Source organism: Geotrypetes seraphini, chromosome 2 (genome assembly GCF_902459505.1).
Source record: "Geotrypetes seraphini chromosome 2, aGeoSer1.1, whole genome shotgun sequence".
NCBI lineage: Eukaryota > Metazoa > Chordata > Amphibia > Gymnophiona > Dermophiidae > Geotrypetes > Geotrypetes seraphini.
The window spans coordinates 354,448,308-354,469,354 of record NC_047085.1 but is presented as its reverse complement, the minus strand read 5'-3'; the positions used below and the strand labels follow the sequence as shown (position 1 = coordinate 354,469,354).

General features: G+C 43.3%; 1 protein-coding gene across 5 annotated transcripts in view; it reads left to right on the top strand.

The window, feature by feature from the left end:
- Window positions 1–21,047, top strand: part of FYCO1 (FYVE and coiled-coil domain autophagy adaptor 1) — a 248,169-nt gene that overhangs the window by 93,139 nt on the left and 133,983 nt on the right. For all 5 annotated transcript variants that reach the window (XM_033930418.1, XM_033930420.1, XM_033930417.1 and 2 more), the window contains one exon: window positions 16,446–16,539. In XM_033930418.1, coding sequence (XP_033786309.1) covers window positions 16,446–16,539 — 94 coding nt within the window. The remainder of the gene's footprint in view (window positions 1–16,445; window positions 16,540–21,047) is intronic.

The following is a 21,047-nucleotide window of genomic DNA, read 5'->3' as shown; positions in this document are numbered from 1 at the left end:
ATCTGATGTTCAGTGCTGTTTAACCGACCAGGCTCCTGGCCCGTTAAATAGCACTTAGCTAAGCGTTAATATTCAGTGTGAGATGGCCGCTGAATATTAGCATTTATTAGCTGGCCCGGTCACTATATATTCATTGGCTGAACAACTAAGCTGAGTGGTCAGATGGATCCGCATAAACAGCAGATTTATTTGTAGCTGGCCAGCCGATGAATATCAGCTTAACCTGCTATGGTTTTAGCAGCCAAAAACACCCCAGAAATTCAATGCCAGTCACTCGATTCAGTCTAGCATTGAATTTCCAGGTTCGCCACCAACTGTAGGAGAAAGCTGGAATGTCTCCCGAACCTAAATATCGGGCCCCTAGAGCCTATTGTCTGGGGGTTTCCTTTGTTTCCATTGCCATGGTGCGGGCTGAAGAATTTAGCCTTTTGCCACAGGGTTTGGCAGTCCTGGTGGAATCAAGGGAATTAGGTTGAAAAAAAGGGATTTGAGTTGAATTGGAAAGACAGCTGTGCATAACTGTGTGGAGATCGAAGCTCTCTGCTCTTTCTCCAACTGTTGGCCTGTCATTTTCCCTCTTTTCCTCTGTGCTCCTCCTATGTTTTTTTCCCTCAGACTCTGATTGGCCAGTTCATGTCCTCTGTGCCCCCTTGTCTAGCAGTGGGAGGAGGAAGAACATCTCTTCAAAATGCATCCATTCACTTCTGTGGGCTGGGATCAGATTTAACTAGAATCATGAGGGAAACTGTTGATCTTTATGCAGGGAGTAAGAGGTGGAGAGAATAGAGAGGAAGGAAGAAGAGAGGATTTGGGAGAAGAAGGGATAAATATAGAGTGAAATACCATCTGGAAGAAAAAGGGAGCAAAGGGTGGGGGAGGAATTGGCCAAGAGTCATGAGGAAACAGAGAGAAAGATAAAGGTAGGAAAGAGGAGAGGCTCTTGGAAAGCAAGAGAGGGCAAGGACAGGAACAGGGAAGTGAATGGAGAAAGGTGAGGGATATGATCCTGGGAAAGAAGGAGAGGAAAAGGATCAAGCTGATAGAACAGGAGAAGGAAACAAGGAGGGAGCAAATATAATAAATGGTAGGAGGGAAAGCGGGAAGAATCGCTTAGAGAAGGATGGAGGGGGAAAGACAGAAAATAAATGGCCCGGGGGCATGGATTGGGGACAATAGCAAGCCTTGACAAAGATCTCCTCTTAATACAATTAGTTTCCTACTTTTACCTTAGAAAGGATTTAAAGTTGAAGAGATTCCAAACACGATGGACTCTAAGCTTATTTTCGAAGCATACGGATGTATCAAAATGCCCAAATGGACATCGATGTAATTGAAACATCCAGATCCCAATTTTGCAAAGGCAGAAAAGGGACGTCAAATAACAAGGGTGTGTGCTTTAGGCAGAGGGCCCAAAATCAGGATGTCCAACAGCGATTACTGAATGGGAAGAAACAGCCAAGTCTAAAAAGGATTTCCTAAATTAGACCTATTTTAGTCCAGCCCAGAGTACGAAAAGGTACTCTGACTGAACAGCTGACCACTGTAGGGATTAATGCATGACATTGTAATGCCCTAGTGGTTCATGCTTCTCTCCCCTGAAAGTGAAACTGAAAGGGGATGCCGGGTTCTATGACAGCTTCAGGTATTGTGGGCATTCTTAGCAAGGCATGAAGTAAGTCTGAGGAGTTGCTAAGTGGTTAGTGCAGTGGACTTTAAATCAAGGAACTCTGTTCAAATTCCACTTCAATTCGTATTGCTTTTTTTATTGTGAACCCTCCAGAAACAGAAAAATACATACTATACCTAAATATATAAACCACCTGCAAGACTGAAAGTGGAATACATTAATTTAAAGGTACAGTATGCATTTTTTATGTTTCTGGAGGGCGCACGATTACAAAATAAAGGCGTTAAAGTGGGATTTGAACTTAAGTGTCTTAGGGCTCCTTTTACTAAGGTGCGCTCAAGATTAGCGCGCGCAAACCACACGCTAAATGAAAAATACTAACGCAAGCTCTATGGAGGCGTTAGCGTTTAGTGCGTGTAGCACTGTAGTGTGCGTTAAGTGCGTGCTAAAACCGCTAGTGCACCTTAGTAAAAGGAGCCCTTAGTTTAAAGTCCACTGCACTAACCACTAGGCTGCTCTGCAGGGATATATCTGTGTGGCCATTTTTCTAAGAATGCAGCCAGGCAGACATCCTTGTCCCTGCTTTTTTGCCATTCATATGTTGGAAATTCTTTGTGCTTAGTGGCGTAGAGAGGATAGGGGGCGCCCAGGTTGGAGGCGCACTTCCGAGTGTGCACACCCCCTCCCTCACTGCCAAAACTGGGACCCCTTGGCATCCCTCCCCTGACACCAAGCATTCCCCGCCTTCCGATCACCCCTCCCCCTCCCACAAAATCCTGATGGTCTAGTGGGCTGGGGGGTTTCGGAATCTCTATCCCTGACACCGCCCCCCTGTACCTTTCATCGAAAATCAGGCAGCAGGGATGCCCACTCCCTCCTACCTTAAAGTGCCACCTCTTTAAAAATGGAGGCCGTTTCCCCTCCCTTAGACCTGAGCCAATGAGGACCTTAGACCCCTTTCAGTGCATACAAGATGCACCGGGAGGGGGATGGGCCACCATTATGAAGAGGCGGCCCTTGAAGGCAGGAGGGAGTGGACATCTGTCCTGCCTGATTTTTGACAAAAGGTATGGGGTGGGCAGGGTCTAGGGTGCAGGGTTCTCGAGCTGGTGGGTGATCTGATCCGACCCCCCCAGCCCACTAGATCTCCAGGATTTCGTGAGAGGGGAGATCAGAAGGTGTGTGTGTCTGGTGGGGGAGGGGCGCATGCTGTCTGGGGTGTCAGAGGGAAGGGAAGGCGCACATGCGGCAAGGGGTCAGATAAGAGTAGAGTTGCTGGCGTCCTCATCAAGATGGCAACCGGGGCGGACCACCCTCCCCCGCTCCCCTTACTATGCCACTCTTTGTGCTGGATATCCTTAGCACATGAACATCCATTTCCCCCTTTTTGTCCTGATTGTAAGCTCTTGCGACCATCTCATATGTGTTTAATGCACAGCACTATGTGTTCCTGGTAGCACTACAGAAATAATAAATAGTAGCAGTAGTATTTTCAAGCAGGAAAACCTGACATATTTCCTATTGGAAAATATGTGTGTACTGGGTGTTCATTCTGGACATGAGATGGACGTCTGTATTCTGATTTGGAAGTCCTTTCAAAAATGCCCCTCCACGTGTCTTGAGCAGTTATATAAAAACCTGATCAAAATTAGTAAGAAGTTCAAGTTCAAGTTTATTAATTTTAATATACCGACCATTGCCGAGCACCTGGCCGGTTTACAATGTTAATAATGAAAGGTTAAAATAAATTATTATAAGAGGCGGGGAATTGTGAACATTGAATGGACAAATTACAAATACGAACATGAGCTTAAGGGGAAAGGGAAAGTTAATAATTACATCATTAAAAACAAATTAAAAAGAGAGGAAGAGAGGGGGGAGGATATAACATCAGGAAAGGGGATCGCTTCTTAAAAGTGGTTCATATTTAGTTTGTCCTTTGAGCTGGATTGGTGGTATTGCAGGTTTTATACCAAATGCGTAGCATAGAGTGCGGCAGACTTTTCTCTATGACTGGGATAATGGAGAAACAGAAAAAAAAAATGCTATAAGAAACTGACCCCAGCAAATAATGTGACCGGGGTCTGTGGGAGAAGCACAAATACAGTAAATGTAGAGAGATGGGCTAGAGAAAAATGTGGGTGGGCTGAGAATGGAGAAATGTACTGAGGAGCGTGATGCTGGAGTGCACGTGCAATGCAGTAAACATCAAAGTGAGCTCCTGTTTTGTTTTGCAAAAGTGCTATGTGTTCATCAAGATAACTTGGAATATGATATATAACTGTGAAGTAAAGCCTTTCTTTCTGGTGTAGAGAGCAGGAATAGAGCATTAGATCTGTGGCTAGAGCAGCAAGTTTGCTTATGACAAGAGAGACTCAGACAGGAAGCTCTGTGGTCTGTGTGTTTCTTTATTTTTCCTTTTCCTCCTCAATTCTAGCAGTATACAGAGAACAGAGTTGATAGAGGTGCAAAAGTCCCCTCATTACAAGCTTGTTGCTGATTCAGCTCTGAGGACTTAGCAAGCCTTAATCAGACATAAACATTTTTGAGCGAGACCTGCTGAAATTCTTATACTGTATCTTGAAATGATGACTTTTGTTGATTTGTCAAATTTTGTTGTATAAACAAAAAAATAATTTGCAGGAGACCTGAACATACACTTAGACAAAACACTCAGGGCTCCTTTTACAAAGGGCCTTAACGCGGGGAATAGCGTGCGCTAAATTGCCGCATGCGCCAGCCGCTACCGCCTCCTTTTGAGCAGGCGGTAGATTTTTGGCTGGCGTGTGCTATAGCGCGCACTAATCCGGTGCGTGCGTTAAAAATGCTAGCGCACCTTTGTAAAAGGAGCCCTTAGACAAGACATACACTTAGACAAAACAGAAGACAAAGGCACCTTAGAGTTTCTCTCTTTCCTGGAAGATTAGAGAATGACACAGTGACAAAATTCATCACCGTTCCCACCCCTGCGGATAACCGCGGGAAACCATCTTCATGTCATTCTTTAAGGAAAGAAGGAAGAATCAGTATGAATGGCCACAACCACTGACCCGCAAGCTTTGCTTTGAAGAATGCTGGTGTAGAAGGACTGAGGTTGAAATAGACACTAGAAAATGACATGGGATTATTTCCCGCGGGGAGGGGAACGGTGATGAATTTTGTCACCGTGTCATTCTGTACTAGAGATCTTATCCTTCCAAAAAACCCACAATAAAGGTAACCAACTAGACTTTATAATAAGCAATAGTAAAAGGAAAAACATCGCAAAGATAATAGCAAAACACTGAACACCCATAATATGGTCAGACCACTTCCTAGCGCATTTTACCATCTACTGGCAAAAACCCCAAAATAAGAACACAAAAGACATCAGAATTACCAAAGAAACCAGAGGTAAAATAGATAATATCGTATTCTGGCAAAAAAAATGGATGAAAAACTTCACAACCAAGAAAAAATCCTAGCCATCAACAAATGGAACAAGAAGGTTGAAGTAGTACTAGACAAAATATATCCTAATAGTGAAAAAAGAACTATTATCACTGAAACAGAAACGCAGGGTCCTAGAAAGAAAATGGAATAAGCAGCAAAACCGAAGAAGACAAAATCTCATGGAGAAAAAAAGATCAACCACTACAAAACCCAAGCAAAACAAGCAAAAAAAAAACAAAACCCCACAACAAAATGGAAAAGGAAAACCAGATTTGAAAAAAAATTATTTCAAATAACACACCTCCTAGCTAACCCAACTGAATTAACAACCAAATACAAGAACTAGCAACCTTTTTCAAAGCAAAAGTAGACCACATCAGAACTGACATTAACAAAGGAAATGCAGCAAACTGCATAAGAACATAAGAATAGCCTTACTGGGTCCATCAAGCTCAGTAGCCCGTTCTCATGGTGGCTAATCCAGGTCACTAGTACTTGGCCAAAACCCAAGGATCGCAACATTCCATGCTACCGATCCAGGGCAAGCAGAGGCTTCCCCCATGTCTTAATAAGACTATGGACTTTTCCTCCAGGAATTTTGTCCAAACCTTTCTTAAACCAGCTACGCTATCTGCTTTTACCACAACATCTGGCAATGTGTTCCATAAGAACATAAGAATTGCTGCTGCTGGGTCCAACCAGTGGTCCATCGTGCCCAGCAGTCTGCTCCCGCGGCAGCCCTTAGGTCAAAGACCAGTGCCCTAACTGAGACTAGCCTTACCTGCGTACGTTCTGGTTCAGCAGGAACTTGTTTAACTTTGTCTTGAATCCCTGAAAAAAATAGAAGTATAGAAGAATGCAGATTATCCAGACTAATTTTTGGCAGAGTGGAGTCTGGATAATGGAAAATCTGGATGATTGGACATTCATTATTTTTTTTAAAATAATAAATATGAAAAAAAAAAATACCGTCAACACCCCTCCCCCCAACAAGAAAAGGCAGCGTTTCCCCTCCCTATCTGAGTAGACACCAACAACCTCCATCCAGGACCCAGAGAAAGAACCCCAGGCCTACCTTGTTTCCCTGGTGGTTTAGAAATAACATTGGGGCAGAAGTGATTTCCATTTGCTCCTTCCCATGCTCTTTCAGCGAGGAAAATGGCTGCTGCTGGAAGTCTTGGCCATTAATACAAACAAAACCCTGGAAAATTGGCCATTTTACTGCTGCATTAAACATGTCCTTAGCACATAGGAGAAAAACCATGTAAGGGCTCACTAAAGCTACTTTTTACCACTGGTAAAAGTAACCCTTATGTTTTATCCCCCTTCCCTGCACTGTTATCTAAATTGTAACCTTTTCTCCTCTTCATGTGGGGTTTGTTTTTTTTTGTTGGCATTTTTGCTCTAACCTCATGCATCTTTTTTGTTTTTATGAGCCATCTCTTAAGTACTTTGGCTTTATAAACCCCTTAAGCTGTCTGCCTTGATTTTCAGTATGTCAAAATAAATTGAATTTGAACTTGGATTGAAAGGTGCCAGATGGTTGAAACGCTAAGCTTTAGTCTGTGGTCTGTAGTTTGAGACCCCTGACATATAGTTTGAGGAGTTTCATATCTGTCTATGGAAAGTAACGCAAGCTACTTTCCATAAACAGAAATTTATGTCCTTTCTAAATATAGCTCGGTTTCTGGAGATCAGAGTGGAGAATAAAAGCAACATGGCTGAATTATCAGAGAGATGTATATTTGCATAGATTAGTCAGCTATGTGAGCTGAGATCAAGATTTAGAGAAAGAGAGCACCACAATAATACCTCTTAAGTATTTTGATTTTTTTTTCAATGAGGTGCCCATGGGCTGAGGTATTTTTTTCTCCACATCTTTTTGAATTGGACCCTGGTGATTGTCTTACTTATAGGTCTTGTACACTGTGTTCAGAAGCAAATATGTATGAAATTAATATTTTAATACACATTAATAAAGTTTAATTTCATTAATGCATTAGGCTTCCTGCTCTCCATCATCATAATCTGGCATCTCTCTCTCTCTCTCCCCCCTCCCGCCCAATCTGATTGCTCTTAGGGCCTCTTCTACTAAACCATGTTAGCGGTTTTAGCGTAGGGAGCCGCGCTGAATGACCCGTGCTGCTCCCGATGCTCATAAGAACTCTATGAGCATTGGGAGCAGCACGGGGCATTCAGTACGACTCCCTGTGCTAAAACCGCTAGCATGGTTTAGTAGAAGAGAGGGTTAGTCTCCCTCCCCCTCCTCCCTTCCCCCAGGCCTTCAAACTTACCTTTGTGACTAGCAGCACTGAAGACAAGGCTGTCTGGCCAGCTTGGAACTTTCCCTCTGTCAATTTCCACCTCCTCTGATGCAACTTCCTGTTTTCGGTGAGCATTAAATTTGGAAATATGATATGCTCACCGACTTTTTCTTTTCTGCTATATACCCCAACTTGTTCCAAAGACATCTTTCTATGCTGAGTCATCTCTGAATTTGCCATTCCTGGAGACTGTGCTAACTCTTGTTGCCCTGTTCTCAAATGATGCACTGGCTTCCAGCTAATCCTACTACTGCCTGAGATTAGGGTTGCCAGATTTCCTCTTTAAAAAAAAGAGGACACCTGGCCCTGCTCCGTTCCTCCCCTAGCTCCGTTCCACCTCCAGCTCTGCCTCATTCTGCCCCCAGCCCTTCCCCAAGGTCTAAAGGACATCTACGTAGGCGAGGATGTCAATGCAATGATGTCACGTGCATGCATACGTGCGAATGGCATCCTTTCATTGTCTGCACATGCGCAGAGAGCCTTCAGACGCGGCCCCAAGCTTAGGGACTTTCGTACAAACTTCTAGGTTTTAGAAATCCCTCCTGGCACCTAGACAGTCCTCTACACAGAAGACATGTCTGAGTTTTCCCAGATGTCTGGTAACCTTACCTGAGATACCAGATCCAAGATGAATTTTCTACTCCCTAAGGCAGTGACCCCCAAATTCTATAAAGTCCACCTAAAGTTAAACACCTATATCGGCGTAACTAGCCAATTTGGGCATCTAACTTAATTGATTAATAGGCTTAATTGGCGCCAATAATTGGCACTCGGAATTAAGGTTAATTGAATATTAAGCACATAACTTGGTAGGCATGATTCTGTAAAAGTTAGACGCCATGTTCAAAGCGCCTAGCTAAAAGTGGGCTTCGTTAGGGGTGAATCTTGGGTGGGTTTTTTTAGTTATGTATATGATTATAGAATATGAGCCAATGTGTACCTAACTTGGGCACAGGTATTTAGGCCAAGAAAACTCTGACATAAATAGGGTGCGCCTAAAAGTTAGGTTGCATAGGCCACTTAGGTGCAATTCTATCCAGTATGCCTTTTATAGAATTACACTTAGCAACGCACTAGACAGCCCCAATTTTTTAAGCAGCATATATAGAATTGAGGTCTGAACTTTTATTGGTTTTGCCTTTTAGAACATTTTCATTTATTTGAATTTGGAGAGCACTTTTTTGTATCCAAAGTACCTCGGTCTGAAATTGTAAGAAAACATGAAGGTCAGGTAGTATGTCAATCCTGGAGAATCTTTATGGGATTAGAGTGAATGTGCGCACAGAGCTTGAATATATTTGGGAGACACAGCATAGTAGAGGTTTGAGCACGTGAGTTACAGCATATTTGAGGAGGGGACACAGGACCAGTAAGAAATATATTTTCCTTGGATCCTTTTGAATCGGCTGATGGATATTTGGTCTGACCCAAGATGGCACATTGGCATATATTGTGTTGTTACGATTGAGGGTCTTAATAAATCTAACAAACATGGATCGCCTTACCTTTTCTGGTTGTCCGTGCTTATTTATTTATTTATTTAAAAAAATTCTATACTGCCTTTAAACAAAGTGGTTTCCATAAAAATAAACATACAAAATTACAGAATATAAGACCAAATTAGAATTCTAAAATTAGAGCTAAATTGCAGAATCATAAAATACATTTTCTTTATTAACCCCCCTCCCCAAATAAAAAAAAAACAACATCTGTGCCCAACAAACAAATAATACCCAGGCAATTAATAACAAAGGCACTGGTTTTCTTTTTGTATTTGCTCGGCCAATGATATGCTGTCAGCTAGAAATGAGGCTAAGGCAAGCTATGGGAGTATATAGGTCATATCACAGGATGGAAGGTTTTGCTCTGTTGCAAAAGCCACAGTGCAGCATTAATCATTGCTGGGTATCATCTTGTTTAGATGCCTATGCCGTCTTCATATCTTTGTTGTGTGGGCTGTTTATGTAGTGCTGTGGCCAGTGATATAAATCTGCAGGGCTAGAATTCAGTTTTATTCATCATCCTGTGTTTGGTGCTAAATAAGCTACAGAAACCCTGCACTTATAGTTAGAAACATAGAAACATGATGGCTGATAAAGGCCAAATGGCCCATCTAGTCTGTCCAACTGTAGCATCCACTATCTCCTCCTTTCCCTCAGAGATCCCGCATGTCTGTCCCATGCTTTCTTGAATTCAGACAGTCTTTGCCTCCACTACCTCTATCCATCATGCATCTACCACTCTTTCTGTAAAATAGTATTTCCTTAGATTACTCCTGAGCCTATCACCTCTTAACTTCATTCTCTCATTCCGGAGCTTCCTTTCAAATGAAAGAGATTTGCCTCAAGCACATTTATGCCATGTAGCTATTTAAACATCTCTATCATATCTCCCCTTTCCGGCTTTCTTCTAAAGTATACATATTGAGATCTTTAAGTCTGTCCCCATATGTCTTATGACAAAGACCACTGATCATTTTAGTAGCCGTCCTCTGGACTGACTCTATCCTGTTTATCTAATCTAATCTAATCTAATCTAATCCTTAGGTTTGTATACCGCATCATCTCCACGTTCGTAGAGCTCGACGCGGTTTACAGTAGGAGAAATAGGAAGGAACTACAACAGAGGGTTAGAGGTAGAAGTGTGAAGAAAATTTAGAGGACTTGGGATGCCAATATATAAGAGTTTCCTTGATTCCTAAGTTGGAGGGAGACTTACATTTTTTGAGAAAAGCCAGGTTTTCAGATGTTTGCGGAAAACTTGGAGAGAGCTCAAGTTCCGAAGTTGAAAGTGTGGTCTCCAGAATTGTATACAGTATTCTAAATGAGGTCTCACCAGAGTCATACAGGGACATCAATACTTCCTTTCTCATAAGCTTTTGAATCAAGTCTGTGGTTGTGTGCGGCAGAATTCCATCTGTACGGGTTCTTTGATACAGCTTTGGTGAAATGCATCAGAACCTAAGAACGTGTTTCTGAACCCCTTACAGCCAACTTTTCAGATAAGTTTTGTATTACTTTTTTGATTTTTCATTTATGAAATTTGCAAATATAAAAAACCAAAAGATATATACACATATTCACGTGCTATGATTAGAGGTGATTACTTCAGACGCTCATCCATGCGGGCTTGTACTGTAATCTGACAACCAGATCTCTGAGCACAAAAAATGTGTGTAAACAGTGTTTTGAATCATCTTTGTTTCACTAAGTAGAGCCACTTATAATTTTCATTTTTGCATTTGCTACCTTGGGGAATGTGCTATTTCTTTAGAATTTTTCTTCCCAGTTTTTTTTGGGCTACACCAAATAACTACATTCATCAAGAACCAGAATATCCTCTTCTCACACCAATCGGGTTTCAGTTGCTATTACAGCGCCGAAACAGTACTCCAGGATATAATAGATGACTGCTGGAATTATATGAACAAAGGCCAGGATGTACTCCTTATCCAACTTGACCTGAGCGCAGCCTTCAACATGCTCGTCCATGGAATCCTACTATCAAACTATCTGAAATCGGGATCAGTCCAAAGACAACTACGCATGCTGGCGAACTTGGTACTTTCAAAACCGATAACCACGAACCACGGAGTACTCCAAGGTGCATTATTGTTCCCACTACTATTCAACATCTACATAAGACCGGCCCTTGAAATTGTGAAGAGGCAGGAATCCACATCCACTCCTTTGCAGATGATATACAACTCTACATCCCATTGGGCAAAGCACGGACCACGCAATTTGAGTCTCCGCAGATCTGCCTTGTGGAGATTAAAGCATGGATGACAGCCAACAAACTTCAACTGAACCCATCTAAGACAGAACTATTATGGATTTGCCGAGAGACTTGCCTCGCCTCTCGTCCACATATCTCTTGGGACAACACCATTCTGGAACCCAAAGACCAAGTGTCCTACTTGGGCATTACAATGGATGCTGGTCTGACTCTTAGTCAGACCAGTATCCACCTACGACAACTTAAACCCATCTGCCACTACTTCACTGAAACAGATTTCACCTAGCTGTTATATGCCTTCATACTATCCTGCCTGGACTATTGCAAGGGTCTTTATACAGGTCTACTGGCCAAAGAGCAACATTGACTACAGAGAGTCCAGAACGCAGCAGTGAGACTCCTATAGAACCTTGGCCCTTCGATCACATCTTCCCCGCACTGAACAAAGCCCAATACACCAACGCTCCATCTTAAAAAAACTAATGCTGGCCATTAAACATTTCCACGACATGGCCCCCTTACCAAGTAAGTTCCCAATCTACCACCCTCGGTGGCCCCTCTGATCGCAACTTGAACTCAGGCTGTCCAATCTTCCAGGAAACCGCCTCCACCTGGAAGTGATCAAACTCCTACAGTATGCCTAAACTATGGAACCAATTCCCTTCTGCCATCAGGGAAATCGATAGCCTACTGCCCTTCCAGAAGGCAGTAAAAACGCTACTGTTCAGGAATCACCTCACCCCTGGTCTCAAACTTTAACCGACCGGGACCTGGCATGCCGTAACTTGAATCACCTGAATCTGTCAGCCATCGCTGTGCTCTTATCTACTGCAGCCATGTGAATATCAGTCTGAGACTCTAGATAGGTTGTAGACTCTTAGATTCACTAATGCATGTGTGTTCTTAGTTCCTCATTCTGAGACTCTATATTGCTTGTCCACTCTTAGATTCACTAAAGCATGTTTGTACTCAATGTTCCCCATAGCATGTGTTATTGAAACCCGTCTTAATTCTCTGTAGCACATGTGTACTGATTCTGTAGCTAGTTACTGTCCTTGTAACATGAGTGTTATTGTTCCTGAAACTTCTGTGTGACTTGTTCTGGGCTCCTGGGAAGGACGGGTATAAAACTGAAAAAAATAAATGATAGAGATATATGTTTAACCCTATTCATAGAGCACAGGACTTCTTTAAAGGGACTGTTTTTCTAATGCCATTGCTAAGCATGCATTCCAGATATCAATCTGTTATGACACTGTTGTCATAGTTTCATCCACATGGAGGTAGGACAAGGCCTCTAGGAAGTTATCAGTAGTTAGATTTCTCATGTCTCGAATTTCCTTCCAAACTTTGATTGGACCTATTTCTGGTTTTATTATGTTTTTATTATTACATCAAAGAAAAATCAAGGAAAAGGAAAATAGTCAAAACACAATACAGTGGTGCCTCACACAACGAACTTAATTGGTTCCAGGAGCAAGTTTGTTATGCGAAAAGTTCGTTATGTGAAACGCGTTTTCCCATAACAATACATGTAAAAAAAAATAATTCGTTCTGTAGCATAAAATATGCTAAGATGACATAAAAAAAGATAAATTTTTTGTTATTATTTTTATCTCTGTCTGTCTTTCTGTCCCTCTCACTGCCCCTGTGTCTTTCTTTCTTTCTTTCTGTCTCCCTCCCTCCCGCTGTCTGTCTGTCATTTTTCCCCATTTCCCTGTGCAGCAGCATAAGGGGTTAGGGAGTTTCTCAGGCTGGCAAACTGTCTTCTCCTCTCCCTCTCTAATGCTCCTCCTATGCTTTCCTTTTCTGTTCTCTTCCTCCTTCACCATCCCCTCCTCTTTGTCCAATCTCTCTCTCTCTGCTTCTCTCCTCCTCTCTGATTTTCTTCTTCTACCTTGCCTCTCCTCCACCCTCTGATGCTCGTCTCTCCTGATTCCCCCCTCTGGTGCTGGCCGACTCGTGGCTGGCACCCATTGGCTGCTGCGCGCGAGACCTGCCAGCGGCCGGATGCAATGGGAAGCAGTCATCTGTTGGAGGCTGTAGTCGGGAGTCAGCGCCGTTAAAGCTGGTGGTTCTGCTTAGAAAGAACCACGCGCCTGTTTGAAAACTGTCACGCCGCTGGAGCCGGGAGGCGACAGAGAGCAACAGTTGCCAATCCAGCGCGTCTCTCCCCGTCTCCTCCCTGTGCGCGCATGCTCGCTCTCAGGCCTCCCCTTCCCACCCCACCATCCTAACTCATACCTGAGGCCGTCCACCACCAACACCACTTCCGCAGCTCGCTCGCGCTTCGATACCCTGTCCTCTCTGACGCGGGCCGCCTCGCTGGAAACAGGAAGTGTTTGGGGGGGAGGGCTAGATGCTGGATAATCGGGGGAAACAAGTGAGAGAGGGCAGTTAAGCGCAGTGCCTGCGCGGAAGGATGCAGTTCGGGCGACTTCGTTGTGTGAAACGAAGTCCGTTGTACGAATCAAGACAAGAAGTTCATTGTGCGCAGCGTTCGATGTGCGAGGCGTTCGTTATGCGAGGCACCACTGTACTCCATTAAATTAACAAGAAAAGTTAACCAAGAAATTTCAATTAACTCTAAATAGTCCACATAAAGGAGAGACAATTCCAATTAATTGAGGAATTACAGGAATAAAGATATTTAGGAATAGCAGTATTAACATTCATTACATATATTGACCTAATTTATATGGATTTGGACCAGATAATATATCCCGTCATACCTTTTCAGTTCAAGACGGTATACAATAAAGAAGAGTACAATCTGGAAATTGTGGATACAGGTATCAGTACATGTAGGGGGATAAGGTACATGAGAACAGTAACGTTACAGGGTAGGCTTAGAGAGGGGGAGGGTGGGCCATAGAGTGGCGAGATGAGTTGAGTGAGAGGAGGGGAAGAAGAATGAAAAGGTCTGGAAGGTAAGGTTGGAAGATCAGACAAACTTGTCAAATAAGTGGGTTTTCATGTTTTTTTCTGAAAGATTGATATGATGGCAAGTTCAGGAGAAGGTTGTTTAGGGTATTGTTCCAAATGCCTGCTTGGAAGGACAGGGTCCTGTCCAGGAATCTTTTATAGTGGCAACCCTTGGGCATTGGGAATGAAAATAGAAGTGTTTTTCGGGAGAGGCGGAGGTTGAACTATAGGGTGAAGTGTTTCAGGAGATAGTTAGGAGAGGTGCCAAATAGTGTCTTGTAGCATAGGCAGCCAGATTTGAAGATGATTTTGGAACTCAATTAGTAGCCAGTGAAATTTTTTGAAGAATGGGGTGATGTGCTCAGATTTTTTCAGGCCAAAGATTAGCCGAACTGTTGTGTTTTGGATGTTCTTAGTCTCTTAATGTTTTTTTTGTGGGAACCCAGGTAGATTATATTGAAGTAGTCCAGTGAGCTTAGAATTAGAGATTTGAACTAGCAGTCTGAACGATGGGAAGTCGAAGTAAGGTTTTAGTGTGCATAATTTCCAAAGTAGGCTAAAGCATTTTTTGGTTAAGAGGTCAGTGTGGGTGTCGGGCGTGAGTTGTTGGTCGATGGTGATGCCTAGGATTTTTATAGTAAGGTTTATAGAAGTTTCTTCCATCTAAGTTGACTGAAGAATCGATGGTTTTGTTAGTCGGGGTTGCCATGAAAAATTATCACACCTTTCTCTTCAAGAAAAAACTGTAATTGAGAGGGCTTGAAAAAGACATAGGAATGTTGTTAAAAAATAACTCAAATATTTACAAGGATATCGTAACCGAAATCTTGCCCCCAAAGTAATAACAAATGCTTTAGTGACAGGAATCTTTTCCTTCTCTCTTCAGTCCATTTTGAAATATCAGAAAATATAGAAATCTTACTATCCAAAAATTTTGTTACTTTCATTTTAAAGAAAAGTCTCATAAGTGCCTCTTTATCTTGTTGAAAAACAAATTATACCAACAGTGTAGATCTCAATATAACTTCTTCTACAGAAGACTCCAAGATCTTAGTAAGATTCAAACTGCTGATACATCCCCAACATATTCATCAGCCTTGGGACAAGAACGCTTCATAGGATTTGGTAGGAAATATACCTTCTGAAGGGGTAGAAGGCCCTCTTCATAATATTGAAACATTTCTTTCAAAAACCTATAAAATAAGTCCCGAGAAGGAGAAGTTTAGGAAAATTTAAAAGTCTAAGCTTTAGTTCTCGAGTAAAGTTCTCAAAGTTTTCAATTTTCCGTTCAATCACCATCTTTTCCTGCATCATAGTAGATTGAACAGATTGAACCTTATAGACATTCTGATCCAAGACCTTTATCTTTTCAGATTGGACTTTAATATCTTCTTTACATTTCTGTAGTTTATTAGAATGAATTTGTATGAATGATGAGATCCCAGCACATATCTTATGAAGAGAATCTAGTGCCATCCAAATTGATTCCAGAGTCACCTCTAGGTTTAATCAGAGGTAAAATAGTTGTTCCTTCCTGACATTTTTTTCTTGCGCAAGGGGGGGGGAGGTGAATGGCAGGAGGGAATGGGCATCCCTCCTGCTGATTTTCGCTACCATATTCATCGGGGCCATTGGGGAGGGCTGTCATCGGGGGGGGGGCTTTTTTTTTTCTTTTTGTTTTAATGAGGCAGCTATTGTGTGTGTGTGTAACACACATAGCATCTGTGTCCATTAAAAAAGAAAAAAGGTTTCCTGCCCCGAACAGCTGAGTGGCAGGAGGCTGCTTTTGGGGCTTCCCCTGCCTCTCAGATGTTCAGGCTTTCCCTGCTGGCTCTGCGCATGTGTGAGGGTTGCTCTCACAGTGATCGATTGGACAGTAGAGTCGAGGATTATGACGAACATCCATGTGAATCATTTGCAAACTTTTTAGTGCATGAACTGCTCTTTTTGAATCGGCCAAAAATCAGATCGGAACAGACCCACACAACCTTATCGATCCTCTTTAGTGCATCTAGGCCTTAGCCTTTCCTCTTAGGGAAGTCGCCCCAATCCATTTCATCATTTTTATTACTCTTCTCTGTATCTTTTCTAATTCTACTATATCTTTTTTGAGATGTGGCGATCAGATTTGCACACAGTATTCAAAGTGCAGCCGCACTACAGAGTGCTTAGATATGAAAATATAGTCTATACATTGTTTTCAATTAGACAGTCTGTTTATATTCATGAATCAATTTTTACCTAGGCAAGTGGCTGTGAAAATCGCATTTACTATTATGACGATGAAGATTGTATTTTGTTGTTTCTTGATGGTGATGCTCTTGGAATTATTTTACTATTGCTCTGGATGCCAACAAAATTCTGCTTTTCATAGGTTTGTTGTTTCATTTAACTTGCAGGAGGACACTGATTGTACCTGGCTCCCATGTACATATGTGGAAACCGCCCAGTCGCAGTTCTAGTATGAATAGTTTATTGAGTGGATACTTGCAGGTAATTTTAGGTTAAAATAAGCTAAGTAAAATAAAGTGAAAGGGATTTGTATACCGCCTTTTGGTAGTTATACAACCACACTCAAAGCGATTTACATATAGGTACTTCAATCATTTTCCCTATCTGTCATGGTGGGCTCACAATCTGTCTGCCAGGGGGAGTGGAGGATTAAGTGACTTGCCCAGGGTCACAGGGAGCAGCACAGAGTTTGAACCCACAATCTTAGGGTTACCAGACAACCGGATTTCCCCTGACATGTCCTCCTTTTGAGGACATGTCCGGGGGTCCAGGCGGCTTTTCCAAAACTTTGTCCGGGTTTTGAAAAGCTTCCGACGTTGAGAGGGCAACAGCAAACATGGTCATGGGCAGGGTGTGGCCATGGGTCCGGATTTTCCTTCGGGAAAATCTGGTAACCCTACACAATCTCAGGGTGCTGAGGCTATAGCTCAACCTATTGCACCATACTCTCCTAACCACTGTATCACATGGTTCCAAGTCAAAATCCAATTGGCAGCGGTTAGCATTTTTTTTAAATGCTGACTCTCACGGGCTAAAATAGCCCTGGATAATCAATGCTGGACCATGACCAGGCAGCAGAAATAAATATCCATCTCTTGTCATATTTGTTCTAGCTGCCAGAACTTAGTTTGGTCCTAGCCAACATTCAACCAGGATTCGCATAAGATATTTATGGAAGCCCTGCCTGAATATGAACTGGAACCTGCATAATGGAATCTGTTTTTTTCCTAATTCCTCTCCCCTCCACCTTGTGGCACCTCATGGAACCACCTACCCTGAGAAATTCCCCTTTCACACACTCTCATTTAGTGCATCTTTGCAAACGTTCTAGTTAGACTTAATTTTATAATGGCACAGATTACAAAGTTGAGAAAAAAGTGCCTAGATAAAACTGTTTTTGTAAAGACAACAAATATATCAATATACTTTTATAAAATAGACATCCAGAATCAGGCTTAGTAGTGCAGAAGTGCACTTACATAAATTTACTTCTGTGGCAATGAGGAAGTAAATGCATGTATATGCCTAGTTATAAACCAACTATATATATTATACTCCCTCAAATACTCCTCCAGGAACACCTATTTACAGATTGTGTAAAACAGGCATACCCTTTCCATGTGCTTAATTTTGTGTGTGGGGGCACACTGAAAAAGCTTTATAAAATCCCAATGGGAGGTAACATGATTCTATGAGTTGGGGCCTCCTTTTAGGCTCCCCAATACAGTGCTGTGAGAGGTTATTCTATATTAGCACCTGGGTGCTCAGATTCTATTATCAGGGTGCCTAAAATATAGGCCTGGTATAACTGGGGGGCATCTAAAGATAGCAAGAGCACACATAACTTAAAGTATTTTGTAAGTGGCAGTTTTGCCCATGCCCCTCCCAAGAACATAAGAATAGCCTTACAGGGTTAGACCAGTGGTCCATCAAGCCCAGTAGCCTATTCTCACGGTAGCCAGCTCCAGTAGGTCCTTTCCTCTGATGTGTCAGTTCCAACACATCAGAAAAAAGGCCCTGCCAGGGCTGGCTGCAAGCAGCCTGTTTTAAGGCTGCCTCCTGCTGACTAGCTGTGCTTGGTTATGGAACGAAGAGAGGGAGGGAGCAAGGGGGTTCACGGCTCAGGATGCTGCCTGCTTTTGCCACTTCAGAGCTTGAGGGAAGGAGGGAGGAGGGCTTTGCAGCTCAGGACCGCTGCCATGCTGGTGCTTCGGGTTGGGCTGGAATTGAGACTGTGTTAGACAAGGTTTCTAACACATTCTCAATTAACCAGAAAAACAGATAACCGGTATCCACCAATCCTCATGAGTGTTGGATAGCTGAGATTCTACTGTAGCAGAATTATACCCTTTTGTATACAAGCCTCGATTCTGGTACATATACATAGGAGTCTGTACTTTAGCTGTTGATTCCCACTAACTGAACGCCTCCCCTTCTGTAGTGGAGAACAGCTCCATCTTCAGTTTTTCCTTCTTTAAGCAATCAGAAGGTGTGTTCTGATCTGCTCTTTTTCTTTTTGTTCTTTTGGGGTATTTTTCCATTGGTTTTTCAAATTTCTTTATGGCATCAGTGCTCAGAGGCCCCCTTCTTGAGCTTACTTTGCTGCATGGGTGGACTGTCCTGCATGGATAGACAGCTGCTCCCAGGCCAATCTCATAGAGTACCTGTGGAGCCAACCTGCTTTGTGTCCCTTCAGGAGCTCAGGGTCTATTCCCCTGGGAGCTGCTCACCAGCTGATTTAATCAGGGGTTGGAGCACAGACTATGAGGTCCTTGTGTAACAACCCTTTGGGTATCAGGCAGCTGGCTGCGAAGTTTCTCCCCACCCCCTCCGGTCGCAGTGTGAGGAATTTTGGGGATAGGAGTCAGTGGTCAAGGTCCTTCTGACCGGCAACCATTGACGGTCCAGTTCTGACAATTTCTGAGGCAGAAATCCTTTTCCCTGCAGGCAGGCTGCTACAAGCTGACAAGCACCAGAAGTCACAGGGAGGTAAATCAGGGGGGAGGGCGGGTCTAATGATTTCATTTTTCAGGGCTTTTGAGGTTAGGATTCGGTTCCCCCTCCTCCAAAACCCTAAAATCACTATTTTTTTTATTTATGGATTTAGCTCCAACGGCCCATTTTTGGTGCAAATTTCCTGACGGTTGCCATATTAGGTGAAGAGATCCTACTCAGAAGATCTGTGCAGTGATGGGGTGAAACGCAAGTGCATGGTGATGGATCTGTTCCTTGACTCCCCAGCCGGACGGCTGTTGAAGGTCAGAGTCCGAGCGACAGTGCAATGACTCATATTCATGCCATAGAACCAGTTCCCAAAGAAGAGTCGGGCTCAGGCAGATACTCTTTATACTTCATTGTGCCCAAGAGAGGCACTGAAGATTGGAGGCTCATTCTGGATCTGAAGTCAGTAAATGAGACCCTAAAGGTCCCTTGTTTTTGCACGGAGATGGTCTGCTCTGTCATAGTGACAGTAGCTCTGGGAGATTTCCTTGTCTCTCTGGATTTGTCAGGGGCATATTTGCACATCCCCCATCTTTCCAGATCACAGGAAATATCTGAGATTTCATGTTCTGGAACACTTCCAGTTTGTGGCACTCCCTTTCGGTTTGTCTACAGCTCCCTGCACCTTTACCAAGGTGATGGTGGTTTTAGTGGCCCACCTGCACAGTATGGGTGTCCAAGTACCTCTGGAGGATGACGAGCACATGGTTCAGCAGGTGGTGAGAATGTGGGATGGACAGTCATCTTCCGAAGGAGTCACCTTCATCTAATTTGGTGCTTGGACTATCTGGGAGTGTGGTTTAATATGGCACAGGGCTGTGTTTTTCTTCTTGAGCCATACAAACAGAAGCTCAGAAAGCAGATTGTGGAGATCTTGGCTTTTCCAAGTCCAATGGCCTGGTATTTCCTGGAGGTGCTAGGTAGAGAATGACACGGGGAAAAAATCTGTCCCCGTCACCGCCCCGTCCCCGTCCCACCATCCTCTGCACAGCCCCGTCACCGCCGTTCCCTTCACCACCCCGTCACTGTCACCGTCATCCCTTTCACCGCCCCGTCACCGCCACTGCCATCCCATTCACCGCCCCATCACCGTCCCCGCTGCATCCATATAAGCCTTAGTACTGTAATATTTAGCTTATTCCTTTCTTATAAATCAAAGTTCCTGCTGCTGAACTAGAGAAAGAGATGTTCAGCTGGCAGGGCTTTGTTTATAAATTTTTATCAACACAACTTATATACTACTTTATCCTAAAGCAAAAAATAAATAAATAAATATAATTTTTTTTTTCTACCTTTGTTGTCTGGTTTCTGATTTCCACATCTTCTCATTCAATTCCTTCCATCCACTGTGTGTCTTCTCTCTGCGTCTTCCATTTGCTGTTACTGTGCCTCTCCCTTCACCCCCCCCCCCAATTGGTCTAGCACCCATCTTCTTCCCTCCGCTCCCTCATAGTCTGGCATCTGTCTTCTTCCCACTCTGTCTTCCACATTTCCCTTCAGGGTCTGTTCCTCTCCACCCTCCTTCAATGTCTGTCCTATTCCTTTCCACCACCACCCTTCCCTCCCTCCTTTACCATCTGTTCCTTTTTACCACCCTTCAGCTCCTCTCGCGTGGCCTATCTACCTTCCTCCCTCTTATTTTCGTGCCACGTTACAATGTAATTTGTGCAAGCCATTGGAGCCTGCGAGCTCGGTCCCTGCCCCATCCCCACAAACCATCTCGCTTCTGTGCTCCTATTTTCCCCATTCTAATATCACCCCTATGTATCTGCCATTGCCTCCCCCCCTGTGTCCATATACCATCCCCATGGCATGTCCCCTTTATGTCTCTGTCCCTATGCCCCATGCACATAATTTCCCCTCTTTCTGATACCTTCCTGTGTCCAGATTTCCCCTATCTTCCTCTTCCATACCAGTGTGTCTCTTCTTTTCAACCCCATCTAGCTTTTTTCCCTCTTTCTTCCTCCCCCCCCCTGCTTCTAGCATCT